Source organism: Alnus glutinosa, chromosome 1, assembly GCF_958979055.1.
Source record: "Alnus glutinosa chromosome 1, dhAlnGlut1.1, whole genome shotgun sequence".
Taxonomy (NCBI): domain Eukaryota; kingdom Viridiplantae; phylum Streptophyta; class Magnoliopsida; order Fagales; family Betulaceae; genus Alnus; species Alnus glutinosa.
Genome location: NC_084886.1, coordinates 48894998 through 48908444, shown reverse-complemented (window position 1 = coordinate 48908444; position 13447 = coordinate 48894998). Strand labels below are relative to the sequence as shown.

Genomic DNA, 13447 nt, shown 5'->3' with positions numbered 1-13447 from the left:
ATATAAAAAATAAAAATAAAAAAATGTGAAAAAAAATATTGAAAATTGAAAGAAGAAAAAAAAAATGACACAATGATTCTCTACTCGAATGGATAGAAATTTTTTACAAATTAGTTTATAGAAAACGGCTACAAACATGTGTTTTTTACATGTTTTTTTAAATACTGGAAAGACACATGTTACTTCTAAAAACTGATTTGTAGAAATTTCCTACCGACGAACAAATTTGGGAATAGGATAAATGAAATGGAGATTATTCATTACAAATGAAAGGTTATGATTTAAAATTGATGCATTTAACGATGTATATGAAGTCAATGTTAGGTACAAAAATTTCACAAATTTGTATACCGAATTGGACATAAATTTCCAATATGTTCCTACTATGAGATGGATTAGGATCCTTTACAATTTTAAAGAAAATTTAAAATTTAAAATTATATAAATTTATGCCCTTTTTATATCAAACGGCATGAAAAAAAATGTTAAATATTAAAAATATGAGATTTTATAACCAAAAAAAAAAAAAAAAATCATTCTAAACATCTTTTTCTTTTGAAAGGCTATTTCCGATATCAAACAAAGGAGTCAACTTTTCAATAGTAGTGCTGCTTTATTAGAATGCAATCAAAGTTTTTTTTAGGAGGTCACTGTTAATATATAATTTTTTTTTATATATATATATATATTTTTTTTACAGACTTTTGGGGAATTTGAGGGGCCATCAGGGCCATGGCCCCTCGTGAGTCTTGTCCTCCCTTGAATCTGTCCTCTTGTCCCTGAGTCATTCCACTTGATCGCTGACATTTAAACCATGCAACTGATAATTGAAAATTTTGGCTCCAGTTGAAAGGAATAAAAACTAAAAAGGCACCGTTTGATAAACAATTACACTCTTTTCTTCTCTCTTTCTTCTTCTTTTTTTTTTTTTTTTTTTTTTTAGAAAAAAAAAATCAACTTCAAAACATTCTAATTTTTTTCTTTTTTACTTTTTATATCGCATTAATTATTTTTATTACTATTCAAACAAAAAATCTACAACAAAACAAAACTTTTTTACTTTTTCAACAAAAAATTACAAATTTACTTGGGTGTGTTTGTAAAGATTGATGAGGTGAAATTTATTTTAGTAGTTTTAAGAAGTGATTGATGTAATATAAAATATAAATAATTTATATGAAAAAAGTAAAAAGATTTTGTTTTGTAATGATTTTTTTATTATTATTATTTTTTATTTGAAAAGTAATAAAAAAATAATTGATGTGATATAAAAAGTGAAAAAAAGTAAGTATATCTTGAAGTTGGTTACCAAACACATCCCAAATTGCAAATGACATATGTGTCAAGCTTGCTACTCATATTGCAACTATAAAGGCAGCGTATGTAATAAGGGTGGGCCGACCACCCTTGGGTTTTTATTTTTTATTTGTATTTATTTATTTTTTTATTGGGTTAAATTTTGTTGAGTTGGGTTAAAACGGGTAAAACCCGAATACAATTTTAAGTTTAAAAACCCACCCAAACAACATTTTCAAGCATAATAAAATATAAAATAATATAATCCAACACCCAAACATACCCTACAATCTCAATGTAGATTAGAAATTATTTATCTTTTCTGAGGTATATTCATTTCTTGAGCAGAGAGGAGCATTGACAGCCCATCTCCCTCAGCCTTTGCACTCAACACAACATCCAAGGAGGAAGAAAAGAGTTAGGACAGGCCCGCAGGCCTTACAACAGAAAGCCCAATGAGTCGAAAAGTGAAAAGCTCTGTTAGCTGTTCTCGCAAGACAATTACAAGACCAAAAACAAATCTATAGAAATCCATAACTCAAACTTTATCTAAAGGGAAATGATAGGTAGGGATACTCATCCGTCCCGTCCTACTTTTAATAATAAAATAATATATTATATATTTTTTTCATTTATTTTTTCTGATATTTTTACTTTTTGTTTATATATTTTTTTTATTTATTTATTTTTGATTTTTTCACTTTTTGTTTATATAATATATTATTTTATTATTAAAAGTATGACAGGGGACGGATGAGTGTCCCCTGCCTATCATTTCCCTTATCTAAAACCGCCTCTTTTTTTTTTTAATTTTATATTCAAAGTAGATAAGAAAGGGAGATTACATTGGAGGTCCTTCCACTACGAATCCGAGAAATTTAACTCGTATTTAAAGATAAACAGAAATGTTATTTAGTAAACTGATATATTATTAGGATAATGCGATAGTAAAAATTAGTTATTTATTTATTTACTTTTGTAAGTGTTGATCTAAAGACTGATTTTTTTTTTGTCACATCATCAAATAGTATGACAGTCGTGTAACAGCCTACTGTGTAGTATTAAGATGCGTTTGAGATTGCGATTCCGTAGATAAAAAGTGCGATTTTAAACCAAATCATAAAAAATGAATCGTTTGAGAATTGCATTTTTAAAAAAATTGCGATTTGAAAATGCAGGAAAAAAAAAAACTTTTTCAAATCGCAAGCAATGTAGTACTTTTTTGAAAAAGCAGAGTTTTAAAAGTCTAACCTGCGATTTTAAAGGCCAAACTACGATTTTGCCAAACATTTAACTGCGTTTTGAAAAATTATTTTTTCAAATCGAACATTTTTAAATTGCATTTTTTGAAATCATAAACCCAAATAGACCCTTACTCAAAGATAAATGTTATGTACCACATTTTTATCTACTTTTAATTTATTTTGCTTATTTAGTACTGTCAATAAATCTTTGGATCAATCCGTCTTTCAAGGAAAAAAAAATCTATAGACTATTTAACAATGTTACATCAGCAAAGTGAGATAAAAGTGCGGTATATAACATTATTCTTAAGTAATTTCAAAGGGTTAATGGATTGATTATGTGCACAACAAATTTGGGTGTAAAAATAAAAAAAATAATAATAATAAATAAATCAAAAGATCATCAGTTCCACTTAGGAAAACTTCTTTTTTCTCTTTAAGATAATGGAAAAATAGCTCTAACCCAAAAGAATTGCATTTTGTAATCAAGAGTACTAAAACAATCAAATGTTTAGAAAAAATAAAAAATAAATCATTTTTATTTTTATTTTTTTCCTTGTATATAATGCAATTATTGGTATTTGTCAGCACACCACTTTCCTTCTATTATTGCTATAATCAGTTTAATAATTGATTTCGTTGAATAATTCCTACAAATAGTTTCTGAAAACATATCCAAATTAACACAAACTCCATTCTTACTCAGCTTGCCGTTATTGATGAGATGTTTCATTTAATAAAGTAAATTTACTGCTTGAAATGAATTTATAGTCTTCACAAACATTTCGAGCCCATTTAATATCATCTCATTTCAAAATTTGTTTGACTTTTTTTACCTATTCAATGAGTAAAAAGGGAAAAGGATCAAAATTTGTTTGACTTTGCTCGAAACAGATAGAAGTCAAATTTGAGCACTCCATTACCCAATCTGTTTACATTAACGTCGTTGAAAAGCAACGGAGATAATAAAGCTTTGACCCCATCATGTTTTCTTATTAGATGCATGCAAACAAATATTAGGGTTAAAAAATATATTTTATAAAGTGTTCTTAATTCAATTTAGTAGAACGTGATTCTCTAAAAACTAATTAAAAAAAATATATTGAAATAAAAAAAATCAATAAAAAAGTTTTTTTTGTCATACAAATTGATCGGCAATGATATAACAGATACCTACCGGTCCATCCGAGTTGAAATTGCGGGTCCAAAAACTCATAGTTTGGACTAAGATAATCAAGCACAAACCACAAATCTCAATCGGGCCGTAGGAGTTAACACTCTAATTATTTAGATAACGATTGAAGAATTCTCTGTCATAACTCTCTAATTATTCTCGGTAGAGAACATGCAATGTCCTCGGCCTAGTAGACAACGGTCACACCCTGATGGCAAACAAGTAATTCATTGGCATGATCGGTTAAAATCATACCCCATCAACATACGATACTTAGCCGAGGTCGTGCACCGTTCGCATGCACTTCGTGTAAGAAAGAGTATGCAACCTATGGAGATACATACACATTTATCATTCATACTACACTATTTTTTCCAATATTCATTCTCCCTAAGAAATTCATTAATCACCCTTGTTAACTTTAAGCATCAAAGTCATCTTCCCCTTCTGGCAAGTTTTAAACCTCTATTATTCTCTCTTGCACATGCCCATTATTTAATGCTGGCCTTGATCAACTGCCTTGTCACACCATTTGGAACTCTATTTTTTTCCACTGTTTTTCTTCCTTTCTTTTATTTTATTTTGTTTAGTTTTATTTTATTTTGTGTGAGTGGAGAACTTACAAATCCCCCTTGCAGCGCACACAAACAAATAAAAAGGGGGAAAAAATAAAGAAAAAATAAAAAGGAGACATAATAATCTCATATCAAATCCATAGGAATTGTGGCATTCAAAGCTCCACTCGTCTCTCTTTTGCAATCAAAATTCCACCACAAAGCCCAAACTCCTCCTCCTGATTTTTCTTTTTTGCAGTTTATTTTAAATTTAATTCGTACTGATTTCGGAGTCTTATATATCTTCTTCTGATTCAAGTGCACCTTCTCAAATGAAATATATACGGAAATCTCTACGTACGAACCCAGCAGATGGAGGGCAATGATAATACTACTCAAAAGGTATCCGAGATTTCCATGCCACTTGTATGTTTCTCTTCTTTCTTCGTTTTTTTTTTTTTTCCTTTGTGCGCATAATTCTTTTTTCTGCTATGCTATGATTATATTGAAGATTCCAGTAGTTATTTTAGGATTTTGCTTCTGGGGTTTCACTTTTTTTTTGTTTTTTTTCCGTGGTGGTTGTTATTGTTGTTGCTCTGTTGGGAGCTGGGAAAAGATTAGACAGCATAATAAATGAAATTTCTGGTCGCTTAAATTTCATTACGTGTGTGTATGTGTGTTTATTCTTCTCTTTTGCAGTTTTCTCAGAAAAAGGCCATTCTTTCAATGTTTTCCGAATATGCTTGATTTGGGTCTATTATTTGGGTATAGATGTGGAATGGGTTACAGTCAGAATTAAGTATATAAGCATTGGGTGTTAGGATTTAGTTCGGTTAATTGATGCATATTGGTGACGATTTCAGTGATTTAGAGAAAAGATAAGAGCTCAAAAGAAAAACTGAATAAACTTTGAATTACCCATCTCAATAGCCCGATTGCCTCAGTTACTGGAACCAGGATAGGCAGCAAGAAACTTGAGCCTGAGCTTGTGATGGGAGGTTTGGATAATATCTAATTTTACTTTTGAAATCTGGAAAAATCAAGTTCAACTTTTTAAACATAGTTTGTGACTATGAGAGTTTGCTTGATATCTCTAATAGCAGATTGATGTATTAGAAAGAGGAATACCCATAATTTGGACATAACCTGCAGCTCAACCGTACATTTCCTAATGTCCCACTATGCATTCTTTGAATGGTTTAGGACATCAGCAAATCCAAGACCTGGTGAGTTTTTGTTGCAAGGGAAACAGCCTGAAATGGCGAACAGCAATAGCTATTTGGTTCTAGGGTTTTTTATAGCCAGTAAGTAACTGAAAGATACTTCCTCTCTGTTTTGATGAATTATCAAGTTCCATGTAACCAACTCTACTAATGGATTAGAGGGAATCAGATCATGAGCTACAGACTAATCTAAGATGGTCTACCCTACATCAGTTTCAAACTTCCTCTTTTCCCCCAACATATTTTAATCTACGATTACAATTTTGCTCTCTAAAGGTAACATACTTTTCCTTTTTGGAAAATAATTGGGGCAGGTAGGAGTGGTTTGCCCCTTTAAATCATGTAGGTCTAGACTACAAATTCTGGGCCGGTGCTCGATGGAAGTAATGATCATTAAACATTCTGCCATTTATGTGATCTTAACTGATGTATTTTTGAATCTTATTCAATGTGGCCCTGATTGCTGCTGCATGCTTCATTTTCCTCTAGAAAATACGTGCAAGTTATACAGTAGAAAAATACAAAGTTTTCAAACCTGTGTCACTTGAGAATACAGATAGTTATGCTTTATGAATGAGAAGGGTAACATGATGTCTGTTATATCCTTAAATATGACATGACAGGGGTAGGCGTTTATAAACCACATCTATTGTGCATAATGAGCTAGATTTAATTGCAGGAGGGATTTTAATTTAAGCAATAAATTGTTAATGAAACAAATATCTCTGAATCGTTCAAGTTTGCATTTTATGATAAGAAATATGACATGTGGGAAGCAATTAAGAATAGAAGCTTAACAGAACTCAACCGGCTATGCTGTTGCTTTTTAGTCCTCTTAAAGTTATCTATTTTACCTCGACCAATGTAGTTTTTTGTCTTTCTCTGAATGTGCACACCACAATGCCAAGTACTAGGAAATCAACATTTACAGAAAATATTTCTATTTGAATAATGTAGACCAAATTGGTGGTGCAGAGATATCAGTATACTTGAAATGCATTTACCAGGGAGGTAGAGCCTGCCACAGTTGAAGGTCTTTATAGGGAGATCTCTATGGCAATAAAAACAAATACGAAGTTGTATTGTTCTAATGGTTTGCATCTCTGCTATAAGAACTTTGTTGTCCTGAAACTTGAAATAGTAAAATTAGACCATTCATTAGACCTAATTTAATGGTAGTTTCAGGCAACGCATCTTTAAGAATTTCATTATCTTGCGTGATGTTTGTTATGCAAATTTACATAGCTTGTTTGCCAGAGTTTTGGTTTTTGGATTATTTGACTCAAGTGTTTGACCTAGTTTTATGTATATTTGATGGGGGCCTTTACTTATTTGAAGGATTACTACAAAGTATTAGAGGTTGATTATGATGCATCTGAGGAGAAGATCCGATTAAATTACCGAAGGCTTGCACTGGTTGGTCATCTTTCTTTTCTGATAGTTCCTTGAATAGTGTTTTTACATTGCTCGAGTTTTTTCCATTAAATGCAATGGGATATGGACTGAGGAAATCTACATGATTCTGTGGGCTATATAGAAGTGGCATCCAGACAAGCAGAAGGGTGACAGTGCTGTTACAACAAAGTTCCAAGAGATAAATGAAGCTTATAAAGGTAATTCTTTAGTGTAACCAGTGGAAAGGTCTGCATTTCCATACCATGCATATGGTCTTATTGTACTTCATTCTTTAGAAACAGTTAAGTTAATGACCCACTTACAGCATTTACAACCCTTAGAATTCAGCTTGGTCTCTTGTCTTTAGTATCTTCAAGAGACTGACAAGTATTTGAGGAAGCCAGACAACGGTCCTTGACTAGTATTCATTCGGAGATCAAGATCTTTGATTAGGATTTGCCAATGTTACATGTTCTTTGTAACATTTTTGTTTTTAGGTTATGCGGTTATATCATTGTACAGATTATGTGCAACAATGTGACTTCTACTAATTTCTTTTGCAGTTTTGAGTGATCCTGCTAAACGACTTGACTATGATCTAACCGGAATCTACGAGATTGATAAGTATTCTCTGCGGGTAAGAAAATGGAAAATTCATATTATCAGGTCTAGAAATGTCAAATTATACTTGTTTAGGTTGATTCTGAGGCCCCCTTTGTAGTGATTATTGATGCTGAAAGCTGACTATCTGGGATATTCAACCCTTCCTCTGCAGGAATATCTTGCCAGATTTAAAGGAATGATACTTACCTGCAATGGGCTTGGTATTAGTCATATGCCAATACGGTAATATTTTAGTTAATGTTTAGTAAACAGTCTTATGCAATAGGGTGCTGAAGTATATGATGAATGGTATCATGAGAGATTGTGTGTATGTTTGTTTATTTACTTTTGTGCATGTCTCTGATTTTGAGTATCTATAATTTTAATATATGCAGTTCTTTTCGTTGTCAAGAATCAGGATATCATAACACAGACTACACAGTTCACTCTTGCTTCATTTCTCCTCAGAACTGCAGGACGCAGAAATGCAAGCCTATTGAGCTGATCCTTTTCGAGTTAGCCCGTAACTTATTTCTTTAGACCATAAATTTTCCCCTATAAAGACTCAAAAAGCAATATATTATATATCTTAACCACGTTTTCTTTCAAAAATAGTTGTCAGTTTTTGAATTACTTAGAAATATTTCTACAAGTTCTTGGACTGGTTCAGATAGAAGTATCAATTATTCTTTCTAACACTCCTGCGTAAGTTTAGGAAAATGGAAAGATTTGTTCAAATTCTCATTTGCATAATCTTATAAAACAATTGCAGAAAGTTAGTAATTGCTTATTACAATATTTAGATGTGACCTATCCGTGATTTTGTTGCTTCTAGCAGCCCATATCTGAAAGTCCTTTTGATGGCCGCTGTTAAACGCAGAAATATTTTGAGAGATGGAGTGAAATTGGAGCTTTGGCCATGATCTAGGATTAGAAATTATTCTGAAAAATGTATATGGCTCTAGCGAGGCATAAACTTTCTAGATTTCTCCTCTTTTGTTCTGGTTCATGTAGGAAGCTGTTCTGGTTCGTGTAGTAAGCTAATCGCATGGTTGATTGGAGATTAACCGATAATTATACCTTTCTTGGCCTTTTGGATAAACTGAAGTGCCAGTGAAGTCCTAGCATAGTGGTAAAGGACTGAAGGCAATTGTGGGATAGTCAGAGTTTGAATTGCACTGTTTGACCAGAAAAATATGAATAAATTTGTTGTTGTCTGAAGTACAGAGCAGGCTGAGTCTGAAGCTAGAATGTGACTGTTTGGCCAGTGAAATATAGAAGAAGATCAATGTGCAGTTATGCAGCTAGGGAAGTTGTAAATTCTCTAAATCATTTTCTCTTGATTGGAATGAGAACAAAAACATCAACTTTAGATGGGTCGAGTTCAACCTCCCCAGCACCTAATTTGTTTGTTAAGGCCCATTTGGTGAAAAGGAAGTGATAGATACTGTGCTGGAAAAGTGTGACGGTGAGGCTCCTATGCTGGAATCTGAAATGGGAAAGCATGATATTGGGAATGGTGCTGATGCTCAGATTCTATATTTGCTTCCATAGGTGCTGGGAACATATGTTATGGATCTTAGATGGTTAGTTCAGTCAGGAATTTGTATAAACTACTGGTGAAATCTTGGCATGATGGGATCTCATAGTAGAAGTGTTATCCTGGAGTGGCTGTGAAGCTCAAGTGGTTGGCACCAGCCTGCATATCATTGCTCTCTTTTTCACATTATGGTAAACCCGCATCCAGTGGGATTCTATAGAAGTTAGAGGGATTTGTGATGGAGAGGTATTTTTCTTTTTGTTCTACTGGTAGGGTAGTAGCTGTGGTGGTGGGGGGCTGAGTAGCATTTTAGGTTGGTTTGAGACTTAAATTTTGTGTGACCAAATTAGTATTGAAGTTGAATAAAGAAATGAATAGATGGACAAAATAAAAAAAAAAAAAATATCATAACGAAAGCAAAATAGTGAAAAAAGAAGAAGAAGAAAAAGACAGGGACACGTGTTATTATGACATGCATCCACAGTTACTTGATCCATCTCTATATATTGTAATATATACTTATTTTATCTACGGATTTCTTAATTGTTATGCTAATAAGTTTGCAGTAAAATTTCGATAGTCGGGCTTCTACTCATGCATTGTTTTGCAACGGGTGACATGCTCTAAATCTTAGACCTCCTTAAAGCAAGTGTTGAGCTTTTGCTCCCATATCATGCTCTTTTAGGAAGAAAAACACATGTCATACTTCAGGTGAACAATGGTGCTCGTCCTCTGTAGCCCCACCCTACAATTTACCCAAGCATGAAAGGACTATCCTATCTTTACTGTTGATTACATCCTTCTGACCTCTTCGATATCTTTTTAGACCTTTCATCCTTTTATTCACTTTATAAAAAACATCTTTCTGATTTCTCTGCTTTTCATGAGGTTGCATCCTTACTTGGTTTTTTTCCTGTCGAACTTTAAGCCTTTTGTAGTTCTTTTCGATTTTGCAGATTTTATAATTCCTATATACTGATGCAGGACGCAGCAACTGATGGAAACCAATGACTTAACAGATAAATAAGGTTTGTGCTTACTATTCATTCAAACTTTACTATTTGCCTTCTGAATCATTTCCTTTCATATGCTGGTGTATGTAGTCTGATACTCCAATCCATGTTGTTACAGAGTTACTATATTAAATCAAAGCTGAATAGAGTTATCAATATGAATACCCGGCTCCCACATGCATAATACTTGAAAATGGAGGATCTGGTCCAGTTTGTAATGTTAGATCAATATGGATCAAAATGAGGGGTGTAAAATGATTACTCATGATATAAAATCTTTTTCACGTTGATGTGAGATACATGTTGGATGTTGCTAAATGACGGGTTGAGATCTTTTGTATCATCACATTCAATTTGTAGTTTGTACTTCCTATTCATTTCACCTACCACCTCTTCCACCTTTTTGGCAATTGTATTCATGTAGTTATATTTCTTCTTTGTATACTCCAAAATAATAAGAAGATAATAGCTACAATTTAGAGTTTGGAAGATAATTCCAATGTACTTAATGTGATGTATTTGGAGAGAACACATTGCTTGAAATTTCGAAGATCGTAAGAGGACGGTGACAGAACTAAAAGTAATTATGCGCGAATCTTATTATGTTTGGATGATTGTCTACAATTGTTTCCAATTCTCTAATTTCTTAGAAATTCTTGATGTGCTCTTATACTTTCCCTAAATTTGGTGGTTCTCTTGAATATTTCACGTGTACTTGAGTTGGGCTCCTCTACCCTTTTTAATGAGATTGGATTACTTGTCAAAAAAAGAAAAGATAATCGAGACGTAAACAGTTTATAATAAAATAGGTTATATTTCAATACTACGGTCAATATTTTGGAATAAGCAATGTTAGAAATTACACATTTATTTTATTATTGTCATTGCTGATGTGACAGTGTCAATCAGCTTTTGATTTTTTTTTATTATTATTTTTTAAGGGCTGAGAGATAATGGTGGAATAAAAGTCTACTCTCTTGGAAAAAAAAATTCCTCTATTTGTAGTCCAGAGCTAGAATTACATTTTGTTCTTTTTATTGCTAAATAATTGTAAGGAGAGGAGAAGAAGATAGAACTCCCAACTCCTTTCAACAGTGCTCTCAAATCCTGAATTATATTTCCTCCTGGTGGCTCTGACCTGCACAATCTTAAAACACCGACATCATTAGCAACATAGCGTTCAATAGATGTGGCTGAAGATCATATTCATGGGTAATATACAAAAAAATTAATGGTATTTTTGTCCTTAAAGGACACTGACAATTATTTATAGCTGGCACGTTTTTGCAATCTAATGTTTGAAAAAATAAAAAAGAAAAAAAAATGTTAATTAGATGGTAGTGTGAGGGTTTAAATTGTTTGATTTCATATTTTTGCACATTTCTTTACAAATTTGAATTTGTGGAATCTACGTGTAGTCTCACAAATTGAACAGTGAATTTGCACATCTCTTATACAGAGATGGAGAACTTAAATCAATGGTACGTGGTAGGTAGCGTTCATAAATCCAAAAACGACAAACATGAAGTTTTATGCAACAGAAATTTAGCATAAGATTTTCGTGGAATATGATGCGCTTCAAGTGATAAATGTTGTCAAATTTGAATTGTATAAAAGTTGGCAATTGACCATGTTAGTAAAATAATAAATTTTGTTGCCGATGAATTAGCCGGAGCAGCTGTTAAACAAATCATAGGAATTTAGATAGAATAAATTCTTAATTATATCAGTGACTTAGTTTTGTTAGAGCATCTACCTCTATCTTTAAGAGGTCAGTGAAATCCGAATTATTATTATTAAAAAAAAAAAAAGAATCAATATCTAATAACAAATTAAACCCATCATCAGCAGTACTAATTTAACATCTCAAATTCAACAAATCCAACCGGTGGATTACGCAATTGCATACTTCGTTTTCTGGGAACATTCTAGTGGAATAACAAACACAAAATCTAAAAGAAATTTTATTTGGCGTTGTTCTTCTTGTCGCTCAATCAGAGAGAAAGAGTCGAATGTGGTCGAGGAAAGAGAGGTGTTGAGGCCTGTCTTTGCGCTTCACGTAACCTCTGGTCTCTCTCTCCGTATACGCGCTCAGCCCCTTCTTCCCATTCTTCCTCCACAGCTCCATCGCGTAGCTACTGTGCGCGTAGTACGCCTCCGCGCGCGTAACATTCACAAAATCATCGTCACAACCATCACCACCGTCTCCATCAACATCAACCTGAATATCATGCGGCTGTGGCTCTAGCTGAATGGGGAGCCTCTCGTAGTGGCCGCGCGCGGTGCCCTCCAACTCGTCCATTCTGGCAAGTCCCTTAAACGACACAGCGTAGAGCTCGCCGCGCACGCGCTGGCCGCACCCGGGGAGATTGAGGAGGAAGGGGACCCGGTAGGGCCCGCAGACGAGCGGGAACTTCCCTGCGGTGCGGTAGGTGCCCACCAGGGCCGCGTCTCCGGTTCGCATCAGCTCCTGCATCAGCGCGTGGTTGGAGAACCCCCGCTTCAGCGTCCCGTACGTGAAGATCAGGTTGGCTCCACGCTCATCCTCTCTATCCCCAGCAACCATTCTATCTGGTTACGCTCGAGAGAGAAAGAGAGCTTCGGTTATATAAATTGAGATTGAGATTTGAGAACCGTGAGGAGAAGGAGTCCATTCCTATTTATAATGGGAAACGTTAAGGGGCTTTGAAATTTGCCAATTTCCGCAAAACTAAATTTTATATATATATATATATTTCATTTTTAAAAGGAAAGGGACAAAAATAATAATAATAACAAAAAAAATGTCTAAAAAATCTATAAGTCAAAGCGTGATTTGAAATCGATTACTCACTTTTTAAAAATCAACCTTCGCTACTTTACTTTTTCAAATATTTGAAATTGATCCTCCTATGAATTTTTCGTCTATTTTCATAACTTTCATCAATGCCATGTCAGCTTTTTAATCATGTTATCTTAAATTTTTTTTTATTATATTATAAATTTTAAAACTTAAAATTTTATTTTATTTTTTAAAAACAAAACTTGAAAATGGAGGTTTTGGGGGTGGTTGCCACCTTGGTCCTTTTTTCTTATTTTGACTCGTTGGTAAAAAAAAATAAATAAATAAATAAATAAATAAAAGAGGAAGAAGATTCATTTCAGCCCTCTTAAAATTAAAATTTTAATTTCATCCTAATTCCTTTTCATTTCACTTAAAATGAAAATTATCCTTATATGTGTTCATTTGTTTAGATATTTATTCATTAGGTAAATTAGAATTGAATTTTAATTTTAAAAAATCAAACACTCATACGGACAATAGTTTTGTATTATATGTTAGAGATGTATAAGATGCACATCACTTGTACATCTTTTGACTTTTATCTTCTTTTCTTTTTTTTTCTTTTTTTGACCAATTTTGTT

The 13447-nt window shown here is 33.2% G+C and overlaps 2 protein-coding genes across 5 annotated transcripts; one reads left to right on the top strand and one right to left on the bottom strand.

The window, feature by feature from the left end:
- The first annotated feature begins 4310 nt into the window (after nt 1-4310).
- On the top strand, nt 4311-10413 carry LOC133855386 (uncharacterized). 4 transcript variants are annotated; one of them, XM_062291418.1, is made up of 8 exons: nt 4311-4694; nt 6830-6907; nt 7029-7104; nt 7450-7523; nt 7662-7732; nt 7885-8004; nt 10014-10057; nt 10161-10413. In XM_062291418.1, the coding sequence occupies exons 1-7, from the start codon at nt 4641-4643 to the stop codon at nt 10054-10056; spliced, it is 516 nt and encodes a 171-aa protein (XP_062147402.1). In that variant the 5' UTR covers nt 4311-4640; the 3' UTR covers nt 10057; nt 10161-10413. The 4 variants fall into 4 exon arrangements, with proteins under 4 accessions (XP_062147402.1, XP_062147404.1, XP_062147403.1 ...); XM_062291419.1 differs by having other exon boundaries at nt 4318-4670; XM_062291420.1 differs by lacking the exon at nt 7885-8004 and having other exon boundaries at nt 4316-4694; nt 9986-10057.
- A 1476-nt stretch (nt 10414-11889) lies between these two features.
- LOC133859359 (putative gamma-glutamylcyclotransferase At3g02910) lies at nt 11890-12689 on the bottom strand. The gene has a single exon (XM_062294751.1). The coding sequence runs from the start codon at nt 12606-12608 to the stop codon at nt 12033-12035; it is 576 nt and encodes a 191-aa protein (XP_062150735.1). The 5' UTR covers nt 12609-12689; the 3' UTR covers nt 11890-12032.
- Between the last annotated feature and the right edge of the window lie 758 nt (nt 12690-13447).

Coding starts and splice junctions, on each gene's coding strand:
- LOC133855386 (XM_062291418.1), top strand. CDS start 4,641: ATGGAGGGCAATGATAATACTACTCAAAAGGTATCCGAGATTTCCATG. Junction 7,524..7,661: donor TTGATAAGTATTCTCTGCGG/GTAAGAAAATGG, acceptor CTTCCTCTGCAG/GAATATCTTGCCAGATTTAA. Junction 7,733..7,884: donor ATTAGTCATATGCCAATACG/GTAATATTTTAG, acceptor TAATATATGCAG/TTCTTTTCGTTGTCAAGAAT.
- LOC133859359 (XM_062294751.1), bottom strand. CDS start 12,608: ATGGTTGCTGGGGATAGAGAGGATGAGCGTGGAGCCAACCTGATCTTC.